The following is a 27,213-nucleotide window of genomic DNA, read 5'->3' on the forward strand; positions in this document are numbered from 1 at the left end:
CTAAATATGTAGTTAATGTCAATTTTGGGTTTGCAAATATTTAGCTAACCCAAGTTAAATATTTAGCTAACATACAAGTTAGCTTACTGACAATCAATGCTAGGTCAATATGACTTTGAAAAATGAACATCCTTTCTTTTCTCCTCATGACAGGCTAAATAAACTAAAAATATATATGTTAATTTTTTAAAGTGTGACCGTGTAACACTACAAATGGTACGTCCATCGGTAATATCTTTTTTTCAGAATTAAGGAGGGTGGATTTTGATTGAAGAACAGCGTGAGCCTTGACTACCAGTGGAACAAGCCGAATGGGACTAATGGGACTGGGACAAGTAATTATTACAAGTTCCTGGCCTCAGACTGTTACACAGTGTCAGTCTCTCATCCCACAGTCTCCTAACACTGAGGACATGACATTACAGATCTCACCGGGGGATCGTCTTCTCCTCCCTCCTCGATTCACAACTGCGGTTCGGCGCACGTGCATGCCCCTCGCGGAGTTGCCATTGGCGAGACGACCCGTTAAGTCCCGCCCACCTGCTTTACGTCAGCGCTGCGCTGTCTGTGGAGGTCTGCAGCGGGCAGCGAGCCGCACTGCACACCGACTGAACCGGTAGGGGCGAGGCGGCATCCATCATCGCTATGGGAATTAAGCGCAGCGTCCTGAGTGAATCGAGCCCTCAGCCCGCTCCACCCGGAGACACAGAGTATAAAACAGAGCAGCCCAGAGCCCCGACCAGCTCCCCCTCCTCCGGTGTGCTGAGGAGGACCATGGTGATGATGATCAGTAACATCTAGAGATGAGAAGTGTTACTCAAGCAGACAACTTGGACAAGGACGTTTGCTCGACCCTCATCCGTGCTCTCTGATTCAGGATAATGTCTGTCATCCATGTGTCCGCCGTGGTGAGTGCATCACATATCCACCCAACTCTCTCCACGGACTGCTTTTCATTGTTTATTCTAAGGGGCTGCTTCGGCAGGTTCTCCATTTAAAGGGACAGCGCATGTTTTTGTGAAAAATTTCTGAATCAACTTGAAATCAGTTGACTGAAATTACTGTCAAATGGTTTAAAAAAAGAGAGATAAATGGACAAAAAGATATTATTTTATTTTATTGTAAGTAAAAAGTATTCTTAGGTGGAAACTTAACAGTGGGTGAACAGAACAAAAGGGGAAAAAGTTTGCAGTTGGTGACAAAGAAAGGGCAACCAGCAGTCTATTGTTATACAGAATCAGTCCAGAAAGGGCTGCAAAAATATGTTTACTGTTTAATGTCCAGATCTAGAATTTGTGGATTCATTGGAATAGTAACTCAAAGAAAATCATTATAATTTTACTCATTCTAAGTTCATAGATTGATAGATTGACTGACATCCAATCATAATTGCAGGCGTTAGTCTTACTTTCTGAATACATTCATTATATAAAAATACATTATTTGTTGTTCTTGTTAAACAGATTCTGTTAGGCTAGTATTTGAATATAAATCATAAAACAAATGTATTGATTATGCTATTCTCAAATTTAGATATACTTGTGTTACCATGGTTGTCTTTGGTATGTGTTGAATATGCATCAACAGACATTACTGGTAAACATATGTTGATGACGAATCTGTGACAGTAATTTACAATGGATTAAAGGCAAAAGATGTGCATTTGCTCTGCAGAAGCTTTCACACCCATTTATCTGTTTATTGGGATCTTATGTGATGGATCAACACAACTTAGGACATAATAGATAAAGTGGATGGAGCATTACATGTGATTTTCAAAATTAATACTCGGTCTGCCCTGAAAACACTGACTCCATTGTGAAACGACCATCATGCAGCAAAACGGACTACCTTAGTGTATCACATGAAATCCCAATAAATACAGATGTGGCATAACGAAATGAGTAGAAGTTAAGTTTTGCGTTTTGATGTTTTTTTTTATTAGAAATCCCTCCATCGATTATTTATAGTCGCGTTACCTTTCAGGCTAACAGTGGGGCTGGTGCCAGTCTCCAGACTGCATGGCTTTGTTCACTTCCCTCATTGCCGTTGCCAAGCTAGTAGACTACAATTAAAAAACTGGTGCAGAAATCCTGGGAAATCCAGCTCAATGGGACTAATCCCAGACAAAGAACTGAGGGGAGATGAGAATCGAATGGCTACAATAACCAGGCTAGTTGTCAATGTCACAAAATTTGAAAAAGTCAATCAGGAAACAGCCAGTGCTAAATTCTGAGTCTAAATTAGGTTTTCGGTTTGTCTATAATCTTTAGTTTTATGCTTAAAATCCTTCTTAATGCAGTGACTTTAATTCCAACATACCCACAGTGTATGAAATTGTTCAACAAAGACATCCTGGACAACCAAAGTTAACAGTTCAGACGTCATTTTTTACCACAAAGGAAGAACACAGCGCAGCTGGCAGAGCTCCCAGCTTCCGTCATTAGCAGAGAAGTGGAAACATCTCCACAGATAATCGTCGCCAGTTATTGTCAGTGATAAATCCAGTGTGAATGCGTCTAAACAGAGCCTCTTTCTCTCAGCTGTGCTGGACGATAGCATGGAGACACACTGCAACAGGTGCCAGGCAAACATGTATATGTGTGTGTGTGTGTGTGTGTGTTAGTGGAAGTACTTATGTGTGTACTTTTGATGTGATTTTGATTTGACTGGGTGTGTTGTGAGCCATACTTTAATTGAACAGTAATGACATCCTAGTGTCTGCCAGAGCCGTTCCACCCATGCATGCACACGCGTCTTTATGTAACTCACTTGTTTTAAACAGCCACTTGTAGTGCTTAACGTGACTCAGCATATACTGTTAATGAAGTAGCAGTAATAACAAAAGTAGCAGCTTTTTGTAGGAATTTCATTCTTAATCTGTTTGTTAAAGCTGGATCATTGGCTCTGTTCATATTCTGTGGAATGTATCTTCCACAGAGCATATCTATAATGTTCTATATTCTCTTGATAGTAATTCAGATTAAGGTATATTTGGTGTCTGAATTATTAAAATACAAAGTTTTTAGCATTTTATCCATTATCGTAACCCTAATCCCTGTGAATACTGGGGGTGTACTATACTCTGGTGTGTTCCTGGTATGGATAAATGTAGGAAAATGCAATAAAGGTCCATCCATCTGTCCGTCTGTCCGTCCATTAAACCATGGCATCTTCAGATCGCCATAAACGTGTACGGTAAGTTACCCAGTGATTTTTCAGTGACTCAAAAGGACTGAGAATTCTGGGAATTTGAGTCTGTAAAAGTAAGAAACATTTCACCCAAATTTGTTATCATGTTTTCTTGCTTGTGAGAGCGCCATCTGTCTCAGATTGTCAATGCAATCCAATAGACAGCTTGATAGAGCAATGTGCTTCAGCAGAAGAGAAACCTGATAGTTGTCTGCATAAACCCCCACCCCAAAAAAACAACAACAACAACAACAACAAAACGGTTATTTTTTTACAGAAAATAATTGAAGAAGGTAATATGGAAAGATAGGATGACCAAGAATGGATCCCTGGTGTAAACCTCCATGGGATTTCAGTGGAGGTTGGGAAACATGCATTAATGCTGACTTAAAATTCGTATCAAAGAGGTCAGAAGACTGAAACCATATAAAACGCCTTACAGACAAACGTCTTGTCAGGCAGGCCGGTTGTGGTGATGGGCGTCTGCAAGCGGTTTATTTTAGGACAATGTTAGGAAATGTTAAGACGCTCATATTCGCCGCTGTCTGTTCTTCATCTAATGTGTCCGCTGGTTGGATTTACTTGTCCTTAACTTCCACAGGGTTTGTGCTCCAGCCAAGAAGCCGTGGCCCCGATTCTAATCAAATGCAGGACACGATTCAGCATTTTTTGACAGAGGGAACAAAACAAACATTGCGTGATGAAGTATGCATACTGCTTTGGCAGACCATCACATACCGGAAATGTTCAGACTATTTTACACTGTCAGAGAAAAACAAACAAGGAAGTTGAAGCAATTGGGGTTATGTTTAAATCATGTGTTGCCCTGGCATCCTATGCTTGCATGCGATTAGATGGAGAGCTGGACATGTCGCTGGATGAATCACACTGTAACTGCTGCTGGAGGTTGAGAATTCCTGTCTTATTGACGGTCTTTGAGTGAGCCTGTGGGTGTTTTTGTTTCATGAGGAAGTCCTGACAGGAAACCTAAAGAGGCTTCCGTATGACAGTTTGTCACTTTACACCTAAAAAACAATAAGGCATTTTATTAGGAATTTATGAGATAAATCAACAGAAAATAAAACATCACTGTGAAACAATAGATGCTTTTTGAAAAAAAAAAAAAATAAATAAATAAATAAATATATATATATATATATATATATATATTTTTTTTTTACAAGTCCACATCAAATAGTGTGGGATGCATTCGTATTCACACTGGTAGCCTCAACTAAAAGTCAGTACAACCAACTGGCTTCAGAAGCCAATAAGCAGAGAACAGTTAGAGTTATGTCATTTCAACATTTTTACAGGTGTTCAGTTTCTGGTTCTCTAATGCTGTTTTAGGGGTGGGGTGTGCATTCATCCCACCCGTTTAGTCCGCTTTAATCCAACTCCAGTCCATTTCTCTGGTTCATTTGGGGGGTGTGAACGCCTAATCAAACTCAGATGTGGACCAAACTCTTTCCGCATACAAACTTATCGCTCAGCACGGTTGAAATAAACTCTGGCGTGGTTTGTGAACGCCTACTGGACGGGAGACGGCACCAAAAGCAGGAAGTGGACTATAGCGCAGGGCATTCTGGGTGAATACAACCAAAACAAATGTGTGTACATAGCGCTAGCGGAAGAAATGGATTGTGGTCATTTGAGAAAGAAAAAAGAGAAATCCTACAATTTAATTTTTGTTTGCATTTTGTGAAGAAGGATGTTCCACTCAGTTCTTCTTCAGAAATGTTCATGTCGTTTCCTTCATTGGTTCTTGTTGCAGCGCCCCCCACAGGCTACTGGACGGTCAGGTGTGAAAACGCCCTTAGGGAACATTAGAGAACAAAGAGCAGCTGTTACTTTTATGCTGGGTTTTACCACAGGTAGTGGAAAAACTTTGCCTTTTGAGGCCATAAGAACTACTGCCACCTGCTGGTGGGAGGTAGCACTTACTGAAACACAATGTTTTCAGTTTGACCATTTTTTGAGAAATATTTTCAACAAACTTACCACTATGCGTTCACACAAATAATATGCAGGTACTTGTTGAATTTATCTGAATTCCCACTGTTGCAGAATCACAAAAAACTAAAGACCTCACAGAGCTCCGTTTAGTTTTACTACACTTCAGCATTTTCTTTTGAATCTGTGACAGAGTTTGGACTTGGGACTCAGAGACTTTAGGATAACACATGCATGTCAATTTTGTATGCAGAGGGGATGGTTGAGGTCAGGGTAAATAAAATTGCCCTGTCCCCAGGCTTAACCCACCTTGAATCATGGTCTCTGATTGGTTGGCCGTCCTGTGCCCCAGACTGATCACGTATTTAGTGGTGCAGGCAGATTGAGGAGGAGTTGGCAGGAAAGGCCCAACCCTGGCAGCAGAAGGACTGAAATGGATTAATGTAGTGCTGATCAGCAGAGGTGGCTGCTACACTGGCTCCAGACAGTAACTCCATGCGGTGTGTGTGCATTTTTCTAAGTGTGTGTGTGTGTGTGTGTAGTGTGAAAATGCTAGTACTGCACTTTGTTTCCTCTTCTGCTTTGTGTCTTTGATGGCTTTGCATTTTTTTTAATTTTCTAAATGGCAGGGCTGATTTTAGTCTAGATGAAGGCAGGGGGGTTGTTGACCACACAGGGAAGGAGACACAGATATGAACAAGCAGTCAATTAGGAGCAGGTATTTAGTTGCCATTAGCCCATCGCACTGCTCCCTTAACATGCTGAGTAGCAGCTGTCACAGTGCTTAGCACCATATGGTTAAAAAGTGCTGAGGCTTCTGGAATCTGTCTGCTTAGAAAGCCCAAAAGATGCAGTCCTGACCTGGACCAATCAGCAGCTTTTTAACCCTGTATTCTCAGTCTTAAAAGAACTGGTGAGTATTTTCTTCTGGGGCTGAAATCTGAAAATATAGAACATAAAAACACTGCAGGAGCCTGATTGCACAAGTCTGCACACCCTTAAGTGAATGTTTTGCTGATTTGATGAACTGTAGTCAAAGTTCTGCTTTCCCTGAAGGTTTGTTCTGATATCCTCTATGGACAGTTTGCAGAGGAGCATCACTGTTATAAGGTATCAGTCAAGAGAAGGGTACAAACACCATATTCTTGCTGTCTGAGACATACACTGTACCTAAAAATGGAATTGCGTTATTATTGTAAATTCACATTCTTTGGTAATTTATCAGTATATTTCTACATGAAAATATTAGCGGTTTGGTTATGGAGATTTATGATGACAGCAGTGACCATGGCACAGTGAAGTCAGCCAACTTTAGTTACAGAAAATACAGGATAATTAAGTTTGAAATGGAACAAAATGGCTGCTAAGAACCTGATGCAATGCTGACAGATTTGCAAGAATATGTGTGTAGTGCGTACTTAAAATTTAAATATGTGTTTCTTTATGACAGTTTTGATGACACCAAAACTGTACCAGGTGTGTACACGTTTTGGATGAACAGCATATCTTAGTACTGGAAAAAACTAAAAATTTTTCAGAATTATTCCACATTTACCCACTGACATTTGGGTATTTAGTACCTTTTCCAACATAGAACACTTATCCTTTATTTCAGGTTTTTGATCAAAACTCACACCGATTGGTAAATAAGTCCACAACAATAAGGGTCAAGCTGAGGTGATTCTGAAGACTAAACCAGCAGAGTGAGCCGGGGCAGATTGTCCATTGTTCCCTGGAACCAGCAGAATGTTCTCATTTTCCCATGACACGCGCTCCCGGCCAGAAGTTTTTCACTTTGAACATGGATGTGAATGAACGCATTGATATCAGTGACGCAACAGAGTTGGACGCTGTATGTTGACAGCATGCTCTGATGTTTATGGATGAGGTTCTGGGAATGAACACAATGGACTGAATGGATGTTGTGGTGATGAAAGGGCAGCAGACTGGTGGATGAAAGGTCAACCCTGTCAGCTCTGAAGGTATTGCTGGGGTTTCTGTAATTATTATAAGGACTGATTTTTTGGAAATCACTTTTTAAAAATATTTCCAATCATACCACAGATTTTTCCTTTCACCTCCAATGTGAGTGTAAAATCTTTCTAGTGAAGATTTAGTGTCCAAGTAACATGGACTGGTATACAAATTATAAGGCTAAAAGGGTTAAGGAAGGTATTTGCCCTTTAACAGATTAAAAAAGACTTAAAAATATGTGAAACAACTGTCATTGTAAAACAACTATAAGCTCCGAAGACCAAATATGCACTTTATCAAATATGATTGTATTTATATTAAAGAAATTTTAGCTATGCTGACCAACTGGAGCCAATGTGAAACAGTTGTTTACACTTCTCAGCCTGGAAGGGGTTGAAAAGCCAGTTTGAAAGCTTTGGGACTCTAGTAAACCAGAGTCAGAGCCATACAGGGGCCATTGATGTTAAAAACATGTATGGATAATAAACGTTTCAATTATTGGACTGGCCTAACAACATCACTCCAGTAGGAGTGATGTCAAATTTGATTGGATTGGACAATAGGACAGCAATGATTTATCCTGGAATTCATAAAAGACAAACACCTAAACCACAACAGGGCTCGCTTTACTCAGTTACTGTCAGTGTTCATGATTCAGCAGCAAGAATAGTGTCATGGGACAGTTCCAAGTCTAAAATCACTAGTGACTCAAAAGAACACCCTGTCCCATTGCACATATGCTAAAAAAACATCTGATGATCTTTGGGGACATATTCAGGGGACTGACGAGACAAAAGTGGGATTCTTTAGAAGGTTCTGTCCTGTCGGATGGTGTACAACTGAAACATCCATCCATTTTCAATACCTGCTCAACAATCCAGGGTTGCATTGGGTACACCATGAACAGTACACCAGTCTATAACGAAGCAACAGATCGACTCACAGGACCAACAGCCATATACAACATGTATGGTTAAGCATGCAGAATCCACACAAAGAAGAAGCCAGGATCTTCTTTCACCAGGGGAGCAGTGCCATGAACTGCACCACCACAAAGTTCCCAAACTAAAAAGATTTATGAGAAACAGCATCATACATGCAGTCAAACATGGTGGCAGAACCTGGAATACCTGCAGCAAATCCTAAAACAGAATGTCCGACCCTCAGTTTACGACTATGAAAGGCACTTTGGTTAACTGACTCAGGCTATGTACATATGTACATTGCATGACACTTTTTACCAGTAGACCACTTTCTACTAGTGTAGTTCAGGTTGTATGATCCATTTGTTTCAGAAAGTATTACACTTTTTAAACCACACAGCTTTACCGTGTGGAGCAGCTGTTACCATCTTTAGTTTGAGAGTTAAAACTTAAAAAAGCTACAAAACGTTGCACTAAGTTTTGTAGGCACAGAAAGATCTGTGCCTTTCGTGTTCCAGGTAGTGTTACACATGCATGACTCAGTCTGTCTGTGATGTTGAACCCAGAGGTGTGTGTCATTCCACCAAATCTAGGAAGCTGACAACTTCCAAGGAGAGGTGAGAGGGCATTCTGTGGAGGCAAAGCAACAACTACAGCTTACACTGGGGAGTGAATCATCAGCTGTGACAAAAAGCCCATAAACTCTGTGCTGGTTGAGTCTCAGAATGAGTCATTGAGTTTCATTATGAGGAATTCTACGATGGCAGAGGCTTCAGGATATAACTGTAACTTAACACCCTTCAGTTTTTACCTTGTGTAGCCACTTTAAGACAAATCAGGACGAAAGAGTGACGTTAGTAACTTTGACACTAATGTCTTCAACTACCATCTGAACAGAGAAAGCAGATGTCAGAAGATCCTACCAAAGCAAGATGAAAATAATTTATATTCTAAACCAACTGACCTGATGTTTCTTGATCTCCTCTCAGCTCCTGTGCACGGTGGTGGCTGACATCTCAGCCCGAGCTTTGACCACATCCACCGCAGACGACCAGCCCCTCCTCTCTCCACGCCACTATCAGCACACAGACCGGGACTCTGGCACCCAGCTGGTCTGTGATAAGTGCCCAGCAGGCACCTACGTCTCCGTCCACTGCTCTCCGACAACAGTGAGGGAGTGCAGCCCCTGTCCCAGTGGCACCTTCACACGGGGCGAGAACGGCGTCCAGCAATGCCACCGCTGTCGGGCTCCGTGTCCCGCAGGCTTCATCGAGAAGGCGCCATGCATGGCCACCCAGGACCGAGTCTGCACCTGTCCGCCCAACACATTCCTGTTGAAGAGCGGTGGTCTGGAGTGCAAGCCCCACTCCCTGTGCCCACCCGGGACCCGGGTGAAAAGGCGCGGCAACGAAAAGGAAGACGTTCTCTGCAAGCCGTGCACGAAGGGCACGTTTTCTCAGGTGGAATCCAGCGCCATGAGTTGCAGAAATCACACGGACTGCAAAGCTCTGGCAAGGCTGCTGTTGACACCAGGGACAAGACAGACGGATAACGTGTGTGGACCCCCTTCTGCCACTTTGTCATCTGTCCCCCCGACCACTCCACTGGGGCCTGCACAGGCTGTGTTTGTTCAGGAGACGATAATGTCATCGGTCTCCCCATCGTTGAATGGACATGAACGTAAAGGTGAGGCGGCCATCATGCACTTCTCTTTTGTTGAGAAGAATTCCTATTCAGATTAACTTCCTGTTTTTTTTTTTTTTGTCTCAGTAAAATCAAATCCCTAGAGGAGAAATGACATGAAACATAAGTGACTGCATTTGCTAAGAAAACTTGTTTGAAGAATTAAAAGTGTGGAAGTTTTAAGGTTCACTTACCACTAAGAAAATAACCACAAACAAACAGTGGAGTGTTTTAGATCAAAGCCTATTTATGTTAAAATGGCCCAGTCAAAGTCTAAACCTAAAACTGAAAAACTGCAACGAGACTTGGAAATAGACTCTTGCGTATTCTCTACATAATCGTTGGCTGACATGAAGCTATTTCGAAAAGAAAAACCTTCCGTGTCCAAATGTGAACCAGTAGTGACATTCCGGCAAGTGCCGACAGCTGTTGCTGGAGTTAAAGCTGACTCTACAAAGTCTTGACTTAGGAAGGGCTTCATAAAAATGTATGTCACATTTTTGTTAGTAAAAAAAAAAGCTTAAAACTATGTGTGAGCTAATTTGCTATTACATAAAATCCCAACAAAGCACATTGAGGCCTGTTGTTGCACATGAAGAAATGTGGAAATATTTTGAAAACTGTTACATGGCTGCAGGTTATGTATTTTTTTTAAGTGCTGCATCCTCATTGCACAAATGCCCCCCCACCCCTCCATTGTCTCATCCAGGCTAGAATTCTCATAGGTGGGATATCTGTTGGCACGGAAACAGCAGGCTGCCCCTCTATGCCAGGAATGATTGCATTTTCAAGGGGACTCAATGTTATTTCTGTCCTCTTGTTTCATCTTTCTTCTTTTCTTTTTCTCCTGTTGGTAGAGAAAAAACCCTCGGTAGTTCCCCTACATTTTCCCGTTGGTTTGCCTGACTCGTCATGTCCTTACCCGTTCTTACGTCATGCTCGTCTGAGCCAGCCAAGCAGTCATTTCTCAGAATCAACCATCCATAGCTAGCATACCTCTCCTCCACTAAACCCCCCACAGCCATAATACTGTCACTGCTGTTTGTGTTGGCAGGGGATCGATGGCCTTTGAGCCAGTTAATTTGACACCGTCTGAGCTGTAAGAACCATGGTGGGGGGGTGGGCGAGTGGTGGGGGCTGTTAGCTTACACCTGCTATTTACCGATGGTAGAGGAGGGGGTGGGTGGTCACCCTCATTCAGAAAGGAGAGGAAGATTAGATTGAGTTGTAAAGTTTCTGTAGAGGAAGTCAGTTTGTTCCTTTTTTTTTCTATAACTCAGATAATTGGAGGTTACATCACACATCTCCTAGCAACCAGAAATGTTCAGCAGAGATGTTACATTGATTGTTATATCCACCTTACACAGTGTGGGCTGCAGGCTTTTCCAGGCCCTTTAAGCCAGAGCCGAGACTTTAACTTGGTGATTTCAATTCATTAAATACATGGAATTTAACACGGGAAATTTTTTTAAATGCAATTTAGTCGTTTACGTACAAAAGCCCAGAGGAGGAACCTTTGTATTGTGTTTCTGGTACGCCTGTAAATCTGACGCACAAGCAACATTCGCAAACAACACTGACGGACGACAAAGCTGCTTCTCTTGGCCTTCTGGAGGTTAACAATATTTTCAAAAAACAATCTGATTGGACTCTGGAAATGTTGTGCTAAAACAATTAGCTTATCAGTGAATCTTTTGTAGCTTAAAATAGTGTTAGAACAAGTAAAAGTCGAAACATGATTGGTGCCTCCAATGCTGGAGATTGCATCGATAATCAATGGCAGGAAGTGACGCACTGACATTGACAAACCACTTTTTCTTTTCCATGCCTGGAGAACACTAACTCTGCATCTGTTAGTGTTGGGTGCAACACCCCACCCTAACTGCCCCTCACCCAACTGATACGTCCAGCACTGACTGTGAAGTGTCGGTCAGGACGACTTTTCAAACTGTTCCTTCGGCTGAGTCGAATCCTGATTAGGTGTCCCCTGGCTTCAATTTAATCAACAAGCAGACTGTGGTGTGAGCAATTTTGGACTTCATCTGCTGTGTGATTACCAGCCGGGGCACATTGGGGCTGGAGCAAAGCAGTGGGAGCAGACAGAGATTAAGGGTCCTTGCAGTCCAGGGAACCCAGCTGCAGCTTGATGGTTCACATTTTGTGTGACGCGTGTGTTTTGTTGTCTCCAAATTTAACTTCTGGGGACAAGCTCATTGGCATTACAGTTATCTTTTTTTTTTTTTTGTAGTTTTTTCACTCTGCAGTGATGGTACAAATTTGAAATCATTCTCTTGCAAAGCCTGAAATGTACACTCAGTAGCCACAGGGTATCATCCTGCCGCACTAAAGGAACTCAATGCATTGATGCACCTCAATTCGAACATCAGAACGAAGAAAAAAGAGGTTTCAATTGACTCAATGTGGCATAGTTTCCTGCTTTGAGGAGACGATGAGCAAAACTTGTTTAAAATAGCAGAAAGACAGCAGTAGTTTAAATGACCACTATTGAAACCAAGCTATGTGGAACCATTTCTGAACATACATTATGTAGCTCTTTTGAAGCAAGTTGCAACTTGCACCGGCTAATTTTAGGAGCCTGGGGCAAAAAAATAATAATCAGGCTTCCCAAAACTGGACAATAGGAGATTGGAAAAAGTTCTTCTTTCTCAATTGTTGCTAAGGGTCGCTTTATACCAATCAAACGTCACTTAAGCACAACACCCTACCTGAGTATTTTTATTAACCTGTAGAGTGACACCTTTTCCTGATTAAGTATCAAATATTTCTCCATAGCAGTGGTCTCAAACTCCAGTCCTCAAGGGCTGGTGTCCTGCAATCTCTAGATGTCTCTCTTCTTTTAAGTTTTATTTGTGGTTGACAAAGTTACTTAAGTGCATTTACTGCCACCTACTGGACTGGAGTGAAGATGTTCTACACACTGGAATTAAATGGCTGAACTGTGTCACCAGCATGAAGCCAAGCTCTACAGAGCTCTGCTAATGAGCTAATATTGATACCAGCTGGGCTGAAAAGTTGAAAGACACAACTTTTGGAGTTTGAGACCACTGCTCTACAGTCATGTCAGCTAATTGATATGCTCAAAAAAATCTAATTAAATTCACTCAATTGGATATATGCTTAACCTAGTCTATTAAAACATAAGATATCGCTATGGAACCCTGATCCATGCGAGCAATCGATGATAACCAAGAGTAAGTTCTATCCAGCACCAGCACTCTTCCCCTATTGATTGTTTCATTTTTTTGGGTTACTTTTTATAAAATATGGCGCTAACCATCTCAACACCTCAGAAGTACTAGGCTCTTCCTAAGTAAATGCTGCACCAGATAAAGGAGAAAAGAAGCTACCACTGGTTACCATGCTAGTATCCCAGATTGTTTGCTTGGATGAGGATTTCCTCCTGTAATACCTTCTGTTTTCATGATCAGGGCGAGCATATCTCAAATTGAGTGAATTTAATTCCCTATGTCTGTGTCTCTGTTGCTTCTTATCTCTTGTGTACCAGCTCTGTGTTCCTTTTCCTCATCTTATTACCATATCTTTGTCTCCATCAAATCCATTGTCAAACATCACAGATCCCTTGAGCCAGTCAGCAGCCATTCAACTGAGGAAAGCTGTAGGCGGGGAAGACGGAGGAGTGGAGTTAATGCTTACCCATTCTGGCGTTCCCACCCCACCAAATCAGGAAGCGTCATGGACTCCTTTGTCAGTGGCTCGAAAGCAAGCCATGGATCTCAAGCAAGAATTGGGCGAGTCTGATGCTGATCCTGAGCCTGGGGCAAATAAACCAAGAATGGAGGGTCCAGTAGGCCCAGAAGTAGTTAGGGTTGGAACAAGCATCAGTAATGTTGTTAACTCGGGGAATGCGGGTGAAGCCTCCAACTACTACAGGCCCAACCGCAGGGGGTCACCAAGGCCGACCATGCACGATCATTTTGACATCAACGAGCACCTGCCCTGGATGATAGTTCTGCTGCTCCTGCTGGTGCTGGTCGTGATCGTGGTGTGCAGCGTCAAGAGGAGCTCTCGGGTGCTGAAGAAGGGCCCCATGCAGGACCCAAGCAGCATCATGGAGAAGGCAATTCACAAGAAAACATCTGGGACTCCAACACAGGCCAGAGAGAAGTGGATCTACTACTACTCCAATGGCCAAGGTAAGCTTGTGACTTCTTCTTTGAGTTTTAGCATTTAGCCTACTGTTCTAACTCTGATGGGTTACTTTTTAGCCATGTATAAATATTTATGTATATGTGTGCCAAACACGGAACAGGTACAAGTAGTTCCCTTTCACATAGTTGGTGCTGATGATGGATAGGAACATGTCTAACAAGTATCAATCACTCCACAGTTGGGACGTTCTTGGAATCTCACCAGTGATGCCTTAATCTGCTTCACAGTTTTAGCTTTCATGAATAAATATTGAATTCTTGCGGCACACTCGCGGTTCCACTCAAGGGTCACGACATGCATCTGCTGATGTGGAACCATCTGTTGATGTGTTTGAACTGCTGTTAGCTTCTAATCCAATCAATTGTACCCCTGAGCACATGTTGTACAGGACGGTGGTTACACAAATGAGGACATGACCCTGTTGTACCACCCTTCTGTTGCTGTCCTCTCTCAATGTCTACACGCAGGTTCACTTCCAGATCTCAGTTCTCAAATTTCACCTTAGCATGAACTTTCATTCCTGCTTCCATCACCTTCATATCGGTCCTCTTACTCTTTTCTTTTATAAAGTCTTCCCAATTCTACTGATTCTCATTTCCTTTTTGGTTTCCTTCTTATAGCCTCCAATATTCTGTTGCTCTATTTTTGTCTGGTTTTTCTGTTGCACACGATTCTTTCCTCCTTTCCTTTTCCAGTTACACTCACTGTTTCTCTTCTAAAATGTATTTACTTCTGTTACATTCTATCAACAGATGGGGAACATGCTTTCTCCACCGCCGAGGTCTCAGTTTCCCTCTTAGACAAAGAGAGGTGACCCAAAACTAAGGGACACCTCTCGGTTAATACACTCAGGTTTCCCCTTTGAAAGTTAGTGTGTATGGATGTGTTTGTGTGTGTGTGTGTGTAAGTGTTTGTTGTAGAGATGAAGCTGAGCCACCCGCCTCTCTCACACTGTGCTCCCTCAGTGACAGCCCACAGAGAACTGGAATAATCTGGTTTCAGCTGAACCAGGGTAGTTGTTTGGTTGGCAAGGCACATTATTGGGTCGATCGGGTCTCTTACGGGACAACAAAGAGATATATGGAGAGAAAGCAATGAGGAGAGTACACCAAACAGTACGGTGGCGTGTGTCAGTGTGAGTGTTATTGATGTATGTCAATGATAATATGTTTCCTTGCTGTAGTTTTGCTTTGCAAGAAGATGTATGAAAAAAAAACCCAACCAAACATAGTGATAAGAGGACTTCGGTTCCGGTCTTGTGTCTGCTGTGCTGATTGTGTTCAATGGTTTAGAGTTGCTTCTATAGTGCACTGTCAAAATATATGCACAAACCACAAATTTTACCGTCTTCACATTTTATGTGATGGACAAAGTAGTGCATATGTTCGCAGCAGTAGGAAAGTCACATACTCTTTAAAATTTGTTCAAATTAATTCACTTAGCCAGGTCTTTATAAAATGAATATCTCTGTGACATTGTTTAAAATATTATTATTATTATTATTATTATTATTATTATTATTATTATTGAAATAACATCATACACATGGGACCGGCTTCAGAAAAGTTTTCAGTCGCACAAATCCGCCCTTGAGCATTGTTTTATACATGCCAAACCCATAGGGGGCAGCGTAGCACAAAGCTAAAGCCTACACCAGCCAATCAGAGTGCTTCAAAACGACATAAACTTCCTGTCAGGAATTAAACATGGTGCCAGGAGGCTCATTTGCGTCGACAGATATGTAGGTTTAACTACTTTTAAATAGCATTTTAGACAATATAGTTATTAAAACAGGTGAATTGGGAATCATGTCAAAGCAAGAAAGTGAATAAATACAGAATTTTCTCAAATGTAGATGTGGCTGGGTCTGGACATGGCAATATAATAAAAGGAAGTTGACTAATGTCTGAAACACTTTTGAGATTTTTATTTTAAAAATCTATTTAATACACGTTTTCCGTTTCACTTCTCAATCAAGCAACAATCTATGTCAGTCTACCTTTTCCAATAGCGATAAAATATGTTGTGTAAAGTAGGAAAAAAAAATCTGTAAAAATATCAAAAGTACCAAAACCCTTGCAAAGTATCGATCAGTAATATTGAAAGTGTGACCTGATGAAATGTGTTTGTGTCACAATGAAAACTGAGTATTAGCAAAGGAAAAGCTTTGGAGGAATTGTTTTCCACCTCAACCTTTCTCTTTATTGCACTCGTGTGTTTTCCCGATGTGTGTTCTCTCCTGATGAGTAATGCCGTGCCCATATGCATGCACTTATGTGGAGCTATATGTATGCACATGCAACTCAAACAGCTAGTTTACGCTGCTATTTACTCTCTGGAACATAAAACGAAACTGCTTCTTAATCCTTCCAAGGTGCGTGGCTGGCTCCCCTTGAAGGTTGTAATCCACCTTTACTAGAGCAGTTAAAGCAGTCGGGCAATAAAGGCGAAAAGAAGGGGAAATGTTCAAGCATGGATCACACACATGCACCGCTTGGCATTCGCTCAGAGCCAGCCAGGAAATGGTGAAAAATGCTACTCCTCCACAGTAAGGCCAGGCAGGGCTTTCCGGGGCCCCGGGCCAGGCTTGTGTTGCTGTGATGAGGGTGGAGCCATCACACAAAAGGAATCACAAAAATGTCTCATAAAGGTTACATTCAAGACGTTTACAAGCCCTGAAACTTTTGAACATTTTCCCTCAACTAAACTCTACGATATGTTAATTTCCTCTGTGTACCTTCCTTATTGTAGCTATATAGTAATAAAAAAGAACATTAATGTTGTCATTTGATTCTCCTCGGGTGTATCTTGAGTCTCCATAGCAACTGGACGAGTGTAGCCATCTAATGCAGAATCTGTTTGGTTGATGGTTGATTAAAAGGTTGTCGCATGAAGTTAGATTTTCAAATTATATTCAAAGTCACTTTTGTAAACGTTTTTGCTCAATTAACTCGTTATGTGCTTTACTGAAGGGATAGTGCTTACGGGTTTTTGATTTGAACAAAAATGAAATTTTGCAACAAATTGATTATATTTGACACTTTATTTTGACCCCAAATCACAACTATCCTTGATTTCCAAACATTTTTAGACATTGTGATAAACACTGAACAAATTATCTTCGGCAAATTTGATAACCTACTGAACTTGTAACAGCCCTGGCTATCTTGCTAACATGAATGAAAAAAAAAGTGATAAAAATAATAATTTGAGTGTGTTTATGATTGAGTGAAAATTCTGAAAATTCAAAGCCAAATAAAGGCTGGTTTAAGTGGCCAATGGCAATTGTAGTGTAACTACAGATACTGATGATCATTTAATACGTGGTGTTGTTAATCCAAAGAGCATTGACGTTTGTGTCGCTCTATGTTGTCACGGGAACCATGTAGTTTTCTAGCAACCACTATGTCTGCATATCATTCAGGTGTAGTACAACAGCCTCACCTGAGTGTTTTTCTTGAAAGTAGGATGTGTTCAAACACCAAATGGGAAATTGCTCTGTGCTGGTATAGCATTTTATCAAGTCCATAGGACTCCAAAGCTCATTGACCCATTCATACACATTCACACACCTATGGTGGTAAGCTACTGTTTAGCCACAGCTGCTCTTAGACAGTCTGACAGAAGGGAGGCTCCCGTACAATCGGCATCACTGGATCCTCTAACCACCACCAGCAGGCAAGGCGGATGAAGTGTCTTTCACCTGTTATTCCTTCTGATGCCCATTATAGTTTTGCCAGAACCCTGGGTGTGTAAACATTGGTCCTGAATGAACTATTCCTTCTGGGTCTTTGCTAGAGAACGCATTTCACATCGTACTTTATGAAAAACACCAGCGGTGTTCGAGGTAGCAGATTAATCCTGGAAGTAAAACTCAGCACAGAGGCACCGTCATACCCTTAGGAGAAGATCAGGTGGGTGTGGTCTTGAGTTGTGTTATTTAAGGCATACAGTTCCAAAGAAAGATACGGAGGGAAACGTGAAGAAAAACAACATTGTACCTGCCCACCATCCTTCCTCGTTAAACATCCACACCTTTAATAATGCCAAGTTCCTCATCCAAAGCCAGCGGGGAGCCATGTGTTTGACTACGCGGCTGTGTGCAGTATCAGGGTGGGCTGGGGTAGCCTGGGACTGATTGCGAAGAGCAGAATTTGAGGGGGTTGTTGCCTGGTTGGAGTTTCGCAGCGCCTGCTGTGCTACCACACAGCTGCACACACATTTCATCAATTTAGTTTTGTGTGTTCCTGAATTAACGGGAGAGGACTATGTCGTGAATAATTCAACTGAATGGTGTTTGTTAAGATGCTGACGCCCTGCTTCAAGTCCTGCTACAGACTAGTACGGGGTACGGAGCTGAGGCATCGTTTTGGGTCTGTTTATGTCAGTGTGGGGTTTGAAAAGTTAAAATGTGCTTAAAAAACACATTATTTCTGGATAAAAGTCTGTTAATTTGTTTAAAAAGTAGTATTAACTATACAAAAATGGGGATATAAGTAATTATTAAATACAAAGATTGGTACATTAGCAATTTAGCTTGGCATGGTTAGCATGAAGTAGAGACTTTGATTGGACATGCAAATTTTAGCATGCCCAATCAAAGTCTCTACCTCATGCTAACCATGCCAAGCTAAATTGCTAATGTTTCGCAAATTTGCTGCAAATTTTAGCATACCCAATCAAAGTCTCTACCTCATGCTAACCATGCCAAGCTAATTTGCTAATGTTGTTAAAATTTTGCAAAACAAAACAAACTAGGCGTGTTTCCACCTGCTGGTTTAGACCAAATGCTACGCAAAGATCTAAACATCTGACATCTAAACATGTCAGATGTTTAGATTATGCGTGGCTGTAATAAACAGGAAGTAGGTTAGCATGGACTTAGCCTGGTCATCGCCTTCTGTACGCAAGTCTGCTCAATTTTAATCTCACTTCCCATCTGGTAGAATTCCAACCGGAAAAGTCAAAGAACAGAAGGAGTTGTGAACGGTGACGTTGATTTTCATTCCTGTTATAGAATTTCATTCTACCTCTAGTTTAAGCAATGGCAGTGCAGAAAGTGGATGGCCATAATTCCTAATATAAAATGAATTTGTTCAGGTTGACTCTTCTCTCCTTGCGGTGGAGGACAGTTGTTTGCAGCTTAGATGATTTCCAGAAAGCTTCTTGTTGTCAAACTGATGGAAACTGATGCATTACGTACACCACGGGCAAACGTTAGTGAGTGGCTAAAATAAAACCAGGCTAGCATGGAATGTGTTGCTATCGGGAAAGTTGTAACTGTTATGTCGCGTCAACTAATATCGGTGTGGTTTCTTGCTGTTCGCAGATGTAGAAAAAGAAAATTTAATGCTCTCCAACAGTGGAAACAGCTGGTAGGTCATGTGAGGTAAGTGTTGCTACATCAGAATGCATTTTCTCTTCCGGAAAAGCCAAAAGCCACCACATGCCAGCGTAAAAGACTTTGTTGCAAAATTGAGAAGGTTTTTTCGAATTCTGCTGTTTCCATCAAGCTTTCCTAATGCGATACTTCAAAATGTTTCTAAACAGCACTGATAGAAACACATTTAGTGACTCTCACACTGACGTTTTTGCTGTTGCTGTTAGGTTTCTGTGTCCACTTTGCCCTCGACGACCTGTTTTTCTTCCAAACCTCCAGTGAGATTTGATGCATCTTCTATCACAATAATCTGAAACATCTTATCTGCTCATGCCACTGTGAAAGAAAACAACAGATGCTACTACCAAAAGCCAAAAAATGTGTACCGCCAAGTAGGATGAGTAACATTTTTGCACATTTATGAGTCAAGCGTCGATCTTGAGACCTATGTGTTATTCAGTGCAACAAATATGACAAGATCTGTCTCATTAAGTGCTTCTCATGCGAAAATCAAATTTGCTTCGTCGACACACTATTGGATCACTCAGGTTGTCCCATTTAGGCATCCATATATCACCGTAAACGGCAGATTCTCCATACAGTTAACACACAAACACATTATTCAGCACAAGCCTCAACTAAACTCAGTTTTCCTACTTACCAAACTAACACATCTGCAGTCTGACACACTGAATTTTCACGTGACTTATATAGGTCATTTAAATGAGTCCAGCTTGCTGTAGCTAGTGAAGTATGCGGAACGGGGGGGGGGGGGATTTCTTTTTTGCCGCAGTGTGTGGAGGCCAGTGAGGCAGATATGACTCGACAGGCTCTCTGCTCAAAAGGCCGGCACGCGAGCTCCTCTGACCCGATGAAATATCAGCAGTATCATCTGGAGCAGAAGTAGTGGAGTGTGTGTTGCTGTGTGTGCTTTAGCTTGAAGCCATCTGGGACATAGATACACTGCTTATTGAGGTCAAATAAAACGGATGATATTGTTGAATTCTTGTAAATCATTAGTTCTATGCATTTTTGTTTCTTCTTTGCAACAACTCAGGAATATAGTTTAGCTAGTTTGGAACCTAAATCTGTAATTTATGTTTATATTTGGAACAGTTGTGATTTCATTTGGTTTTAAGGTGATTCTTCTAAAATGTTTTTGAGCGTTTTGGGAATCAGATTAAGTGAACTTTGCTTTGCTGAGTTGTAAGAAATTATCGGTTAATGTGGGTCTTCAGTTTGGCAAGATATAACTGGCATATGATGTTTAAAGAATCAGGTCAAATCCAATCGAACTTTAGTTTGTTTGCCTAGAAAGTCCAGTTTGTTTGGGGAGGTATGAATGTCCAATCGAACTGTGATGTGGACCAAAAACGTAAACTCTGGTACAAACCTCGGTATCGGTTCGGTTAAAGTGAACTCCAGCACGGGTCGCAAGAAATAGCTCGTGATCTTTTACTAATGACAAAAGAGAAATCCTACAACCACTAAAATCTGATGCCACTCCAATTTTGTTTACATTTTGTGAAGAATGAAGTTGCACTCTGTGTCTTCTTCAGAGGTTCTGAGGTCATTCTTTTCAGTAGTTTTTGGTGCAGCGCCACCACAGGCCAGAAGATGGAACAGCTTTTTTAAAGTCTTTGTCTTGTTTGACGCAGTGCAGTGTGAAAACGAACAGCAGCAACCGAAATCAGTTCAATTCTGGTCCCCAATCGAAGCGAGTCCAATGAGTATCTGGTGTAAAAACAGCCAGGAACAAACCACCTGTTGCTAAAGCTGGATTTGAACTGAGGAAAAACAGTCTTGGATGTATTTTTTGGTTGCCTCTCTAAACTTACATACCTCACATATACATAAAGACTTCCCTCTTGATTTTTGCGTTCATTAATTTCTGTGTTCGTACAGTTAGGACATACATGTGATTCCTCATATGTGTCACACCCTGAGTCACGACTACGAGCTTACAGCAGTCTGATCTCTCCTCTCTAGTCTGAGCGCCTCATCCTGGATTTATGCACTTATCATGTTTGCTGCTGCAGTCGGTAATCAGGGATCAACTTGATGCTCATCAAAACTGGAGAAACGCCGTGCCGTGTTGAGCCTTTCTGGATGAAATGTGTTTTCAATGAATACACAGCATTTCTTCTTCCTCGTAGGCGAGCAGCCACATCTGAACCCCGCACCAGGAAGTGCGACGCACCGTGGAGACGGGCTGTCTGGCAATCTAATGACCAGCTCTGGGTTTGGTGGTTGCCAGAAACACAGTGTTTGTTTTCAGGGTGTGCAAGTATGTTGGGTGTGTGTGTGGCTGCGTTTTGTCCGGCAGCATATCAATTTCAGTTCAGACAATTTTATTCTCTGGTCGGATGATTTAGCGATGGCCCGTTCCTGTACCAGACCGCACACAGACAGAGGAGCTCAATTTTATGGAATAAGACACAGTATCTGTCTCATGCCACTCTGTCATGACATATTTACAGCTTCAACAGATATGTGAAAAAATATGTTGTATCAATGTGACATCCTGCAGCTTTAAATGTATTTTCTTAACCTGAAAATATGTCTTTGTTTAATAAGGTTAACAGAATCCCTGTAATCTTGGCTAATAACTAACCACCCAGATGTCGAAGTTAAATAAAACAAAGGGAGCTTCAGATAAGCAAGAATTTGTGTTTCCAGCACCTGGATGACAGGTTTTGAGGAAGTTCCAACCTGAGGAGACGAAGAAAGGGTTCAGGGTTTTTGGACTCAGTCGACTTTTATCTGACAGTTTGTAGATAGCAAAGGGGAAGACTGAGACAGGAAGGACACACAGCTTCTGGACTCTGCTGGGAGCTGAACCGTAGATATCACCGTAGTGGAATGATAACCTCTGCGTACGGTGGGAAATTGCTTGTACTTGTCTAGTTTCTGCCACTTTCTGCATTGCTGGTTGGTTGAATAACAACAACAGAGCAAATACAACACTCCTTTCTGTCAAAGCCATGCATTTCAAAACAAGACATTCCTTAAGTTAAATAAAGACAATCACACATGTAGCACGTGAACAGCTTATTTTCATCCATCCGCATACGACCTTTGACCTAATGTGCTCGCTGTAGACGGAGCACAATGAGCTCATGTTTCTGCCGTCAACGGGCCTCGGTTCCCGTAACGCCGCGTGTTGAGATCTCAAGGAAGAAAGAACACATTCCTGTGAAAAGCGCTTCGAATTAATAAACCTTGACTTGGTTCTGAGAATCATCCCAGGCTTTCATCCCGGTAACTATGTCTCAAAATGGTCAGAAGTCCAGCTGAACAGTTCTCACAGTCTTTCTCTTCGCAACTGAAACAACAGTGTATCAAAATATTGATCCCTTTGTTTTTCCTTGTGAAAGCAAGAAAAAGTGGTTTGACAGCTTTCTGCTGAAGCCGCGTCTTCTGCGGTGCAAAATGTTGCATTTTACACTGGAGTATGGATGACCCATAGAAGAAATATCTCAGTTTTACCAGCAATCTACCAGGATACCCTTGTCCATGTTGCAATTCAAAATAAATAGCTGATGCATGAAAACAAAAAGCTGAGTTACAGTTGGAGTTAAATGACTTCCTCAAAATGTAAAAGTGAATTGAATCGTTGTTGAGTCAGCGTTTCAAACTTGCAGATTGTGAGATTTATTGGAACTAAAGTGCCAAGACAAGTTTATTTGTGTAGCACATTTCAGCAACCAGGCAATTCAAAGTGCTCTTTACATGACAGCATGGTAGAGGCATAATTAAGAAAAGTAATGAAATGTTGGAATACAGACTAAAATTAATGATGTCTGAGTTATTACTAATCAAAGGCAAAGCTTGATTTAAAGGAACTCTGTGTTTTCAGCATTTATGTCATTTTCTGGAAGTTTGCTCCAGATTAGAGGAGCATAAAAACTTAATGGTTGTTCTCCATGTTGGGTTCTGATTCGGATTTGATGATTTATGTACCAGCAGAAGTATTTTAAAGTCTGTTCTCTGAGCTCCAGGGAGCCAGTGGAAGGACTTTAGAACTGGGGCGATGAGCTGTTTTCCTAGTTTTAGAGCAACAGCGTTCTGGATCAACTTAATTTGAATTTACCCTTTTTACGCAGATCTGTGAAAACACTGCTGCAGTAATCAATGTGACTAAGGTGAAACACATTGATGAATCTCCTTAGCTCTCGCTGAGACATTAGTCCTTTGATCCTACAAAATGTTCTTCTGGTGATAGAAGGCCGACTTTGTCACTGTCTTTATGTGAATCTGAAGGTTGAGGTCTGAGTTCATCACTACGCCCAGATTTCATTCTGATCACTAGATCAGAGTCCTGATTGCTCCCTTTTGCTCCAAAGACAATAACTTCAGTTTTGTTTCTGTTCAGCTGGAGAAAGTTATGGCACATCCACACATTTATTTGTTCTAAGGATCTGTTCAGTGATTCAAAGGGTTAATTGTCACATGGTGACATTGAGATGCATGGCTGTATATAATCTGCATGGTTATGATAACCTTTTTTATGATATGCTATAATCTGAAATAGAGTCAACTTGTATATATCAAATAGAAGGGACCCCAGGATGGGACCTTGCGGTACTCCGTATGTGATTTTTATCACATTTTATGAAAAGTTGGCAGACCAACCTTCAGATAATGTAAACATATAAGCATGGAGTTACATAACTCACTCTGACCCCTGCATGTCTGTCTTGTACCCTTGTCTAAACTCATGAATTGTCTCCCAGCCCAAGCTGAGATGGACTGATGTCACTTGGCTGGTTGTTCCAGGCTCCACAAAGCAGCCTCAGTCTCATTGAAGACATTACACAATTCTGTACCAGTTCACTGACCTTCAAAATGATAGAGTGCCAGTTTAGATGTTTTCAATGGGCAGCTGGTTCTGAAACTCCTGTCACAAATCCACTTTCTGTCCTGTTCTATCTTTGTAGGTCATTTACAGAGAGCAGCCATGTATTTCTTGCACATTTAAGATCCAGTAAATTTTCATTGTAGGAACTTTTACATCCATTAATGGGTCATTCTTTCAACACGTGTCCATCTGTATGTGTTTCTGCTCAGGCGTGGACATCCTGAAGCTGGTGGCGGCCCAGGTGGGTAACCAGTGGGTGGACATCTATCAGTCTCTGGCCAACGCCACCGAACGTGAGGTGGCCGCCTTCTCAAATGGCTACTCCTCCGATCATGAGCGAGCGTACGCCGCGCTGCAGCACTGGACCATCCGAGACAGCGGGGCCAACCTGGCCAAGCTGATCAACGCCCTGCACCGGCTGCGCCGCATCGACGTGGTGGAGAAGATCCGCTGTGTCATGGAGGACAACCCGCAGGTATGCTTCTGTGCGCATTCCACCTCCACCCCGGCTCGAAACGCTCCAAACCAGTTTGTTCTGGATGTCAGAAGAAAAAAAACAAAAAACAATATGTGTGACCTTTGCTCGCATCAGGTTTTTTCCATTAAGGGCTCTATCAACATCAGGCGCACATGTTCTGGTACACACTGTTCTCCGCATGTCTGTTTTACTGAAATCTAATCTGGGAGGCAAGATTTCTCTGATTTTTCCCTCTGAAGCCAGTCCCGGAGGCTCAGCTGCGTTCCCCACATTAAAGTACCACTTCACTTTCAGAAGATGATTTGATGTTTCAGCACTAATTGCAGCCTGTGTTGCAGCATTCTCCAAAGTTTAGGGGAAAATAAAAAGAGAGATAAGGGAGTCTTTAATACGAGTTTGGTTCAGGATTCTGTGTGCACATGTTCCGGTAGGACGCCACTTGTTACATGCATACTTTAATAAAACTCGAGGAGTTTTGACCTTGCACTGCAATCCCTTACGGACATTTTGGATCATTCATCACCGTTTACTTAGCTTCTCTCCTTTCCTTTCCTGTCCTTCTGCTCTTGTTTCAACAATTTGTATTGAATCAGTGCTCTTGACCACACTCTCCAAGGTCAGGGCTGCACATTAAGCACACCAGCCAGATTCATGTGTTTTTTCATCTCTGCTTTATTATTATCCGATCACCTCAAGACAAAGAGTGATCCTGCAGAAGGTGCAGGTTATTAAAACTGTGTAGAACGGAACTGGCTTGCAAAAAGGCAGTGAGGTGGTGTGGGTCTTGAACCAACATTGGGAAACTGTCAGTTTAATTCTGGTTTTACTTTTCTCACTGTGAACTTAACCAAGCCTGGTGCGCGGTGCTATATGGCTACCAGAAGAGAAGAGAAGAGCTAAACAAACTTCTCTACTTTAACATAAGATTCCACGTCACGCAAGAAGATAATAAGTTCCTGAAAACTAAGGATGCACCAAGAGGGAAGTGTGGGCCAATATCAATATCCATGACCAAAATGGCTCTTATGGCTGGTAACTGATATTTATTGATATTGTATATACTACATTCATTTCACTATGCTTTTGACACTTAGAAAAAAACACCCAACCCACTAACCAACCCCATCCTCTCCCCGTCCAGAAACAAACAGCACCAAGATGGAAATAAATAGTTTTATTCATCAGACCGACAGCCATATGTTAAAAAATGACTAATATCAGCCGATACCGATGTTATTGCCAATATATCAGTCATCCTACTGAAAACCTTTAGCTAACGTTTTTCAATGCGGATAGTTCTTTGTAGATGCTGTAAAGCTTTAGAAGTATGGCCATTTATCATACTGTTTATCATTTATTGTGATAAATTTCTTATCATGATTAGATTTTGATTTATTGTTGACATAATACATTGCAACTGATGTTTAAGGACGACTAAAACTGTCTGTATCATTATTTTTCAGTTTTCTTTACTGTTTTGTCAAAAAAAGTGTATCAATGAAGTAATAAATCTGAAAATATGATTAAATACAGTTATTGTGTGCATTTAAGTGACAAAAATCACACTTCAGGTAATTAATGGTTCTTATCGTCACTTTAAGTTCATATCGCCCATACATAGTACTAGCTCATTTCGGTCACCTTTTTCTTCACTTCCTGCTCTTGATCAGCATCTAACATAATCTTACCGAGTTATCACCCAAGAAGGTGATTAATGGTTCCATATTTTCTACGAAGTGAATCTGTACATCAGAACCAAGCAGGACATTTTTACCTCTAATGTTCTTTGGTTCGGGTTAACCCCCAACCCTTTCACAAGAAATGAACAATGTTTGTGTTCCTTTGAATGAAACGACACAAGCCAAGCAGGATCATAGAATATAAACAATTCAACAAATCAGATTCCATCTATATTAAAGCCTTGGTACGTTTTGCACCTGCGAAGATCAGAGGATTTTGTTTAGGTAACCCAACTGTGACATAAAAGTCCATGACTGATGCTAAAGTCATTTAGATTTGTGTCTTTGTAACTTTTAAAATAATGTTTCTCCTACTTATGCTAATCCAAGAAAAATGAGACAGTCGTCATTTATGGGCTGTTACTGAGCTCATGACCGTTTGATGAACTGCATGTTAGTTCTTAATTCACAATGAATCAGTTGTGCTGCATTTTTGGGAAGCGTGTCAATGCGTCTTCTTACACAACGGATATATCTGAGGCCGGGTTTTGCTTTGTCATTGTGTCAGTGGTTTTCCTGCTGCAAAAAAAAAAAAAAAATGGAGCGTCAGCCTCCTGGTTGACGTTTCTATTTTTGTCCCCGCTTCACCGTGAGAGCTGAAGCCAGACAGAAGACGAATGTAATCGCCTCCCTCCCTTCATTTCTGTTTCTGCTCACAGAAAGCCTGGAGGCATTCTGAGAGAGTGGAGCAGCACCTCAACAGAACATCCAGGCTGTGTGTTCACAGCACTGCAGTGATGCTAAAGTAGTTATGAGCAAGAATCTATGCTTCGGTGGAAAGCATAGACTCTTGCTATGCTTCTTTTTTTTTGTTTATTAACCTCGTCTATCAACAGAAA

At 41.5% G+C, this 27,213-nt stretch overlaps 1 protein-coding gene across 1 annotated transcript in view; it reads left to right on the forward strand.

Moving 5' to 3' along the window:
* The first annotated feature begins 600 nt into the window (after nucleotides 1–600).
* The window catches only part of tnfrsf21 (tumor necrosis factor receptor superfamily, member 21), a 37,181-nt gene continuing 10,568 nt past the window's right edge, over nucleotides 601–27,213 (forward strand). The window contains exons 1-4 of the mRNA XM_014974172.2: nucleotides 601–908; nucleotides 9,032–9,728; nucleotides 13,322–13,900; nucleotides 24,367–24,632. Of these exons, the coding sequence (XP_014829658.2) occupies nucleotides 882–908; nucleotides 9,032–9,728; nucleotides 13,322–13,900; nucleotides 24,367–24,632 (1,569 nt within the window). The 5' untranslated portion in view covers nucleotides 601–881. The remainder of the gene's footprint in view (nucleotides 909–9,031; nucleotides 9,729–13,321; nucleotides 13,901–24,366; nucleotides 24,633–27,213) is intronic.

This window comes from Poecilia mexicana, unplaced genomic scaffold (assembly GCF_051168715.1).
Source record: "Poecilia mexicana isolate PSO_F unplaced genomic scaffold, ASM5116871v1 scaffold_21, whole genome shotgun sequence".
Lineage (NCBI taxonomy): Eukaryota > Metazoa > Chordata > Actinopteri > Cyprinodontiformes > Poeciliidae > Poecilia > Poecilia mexicana.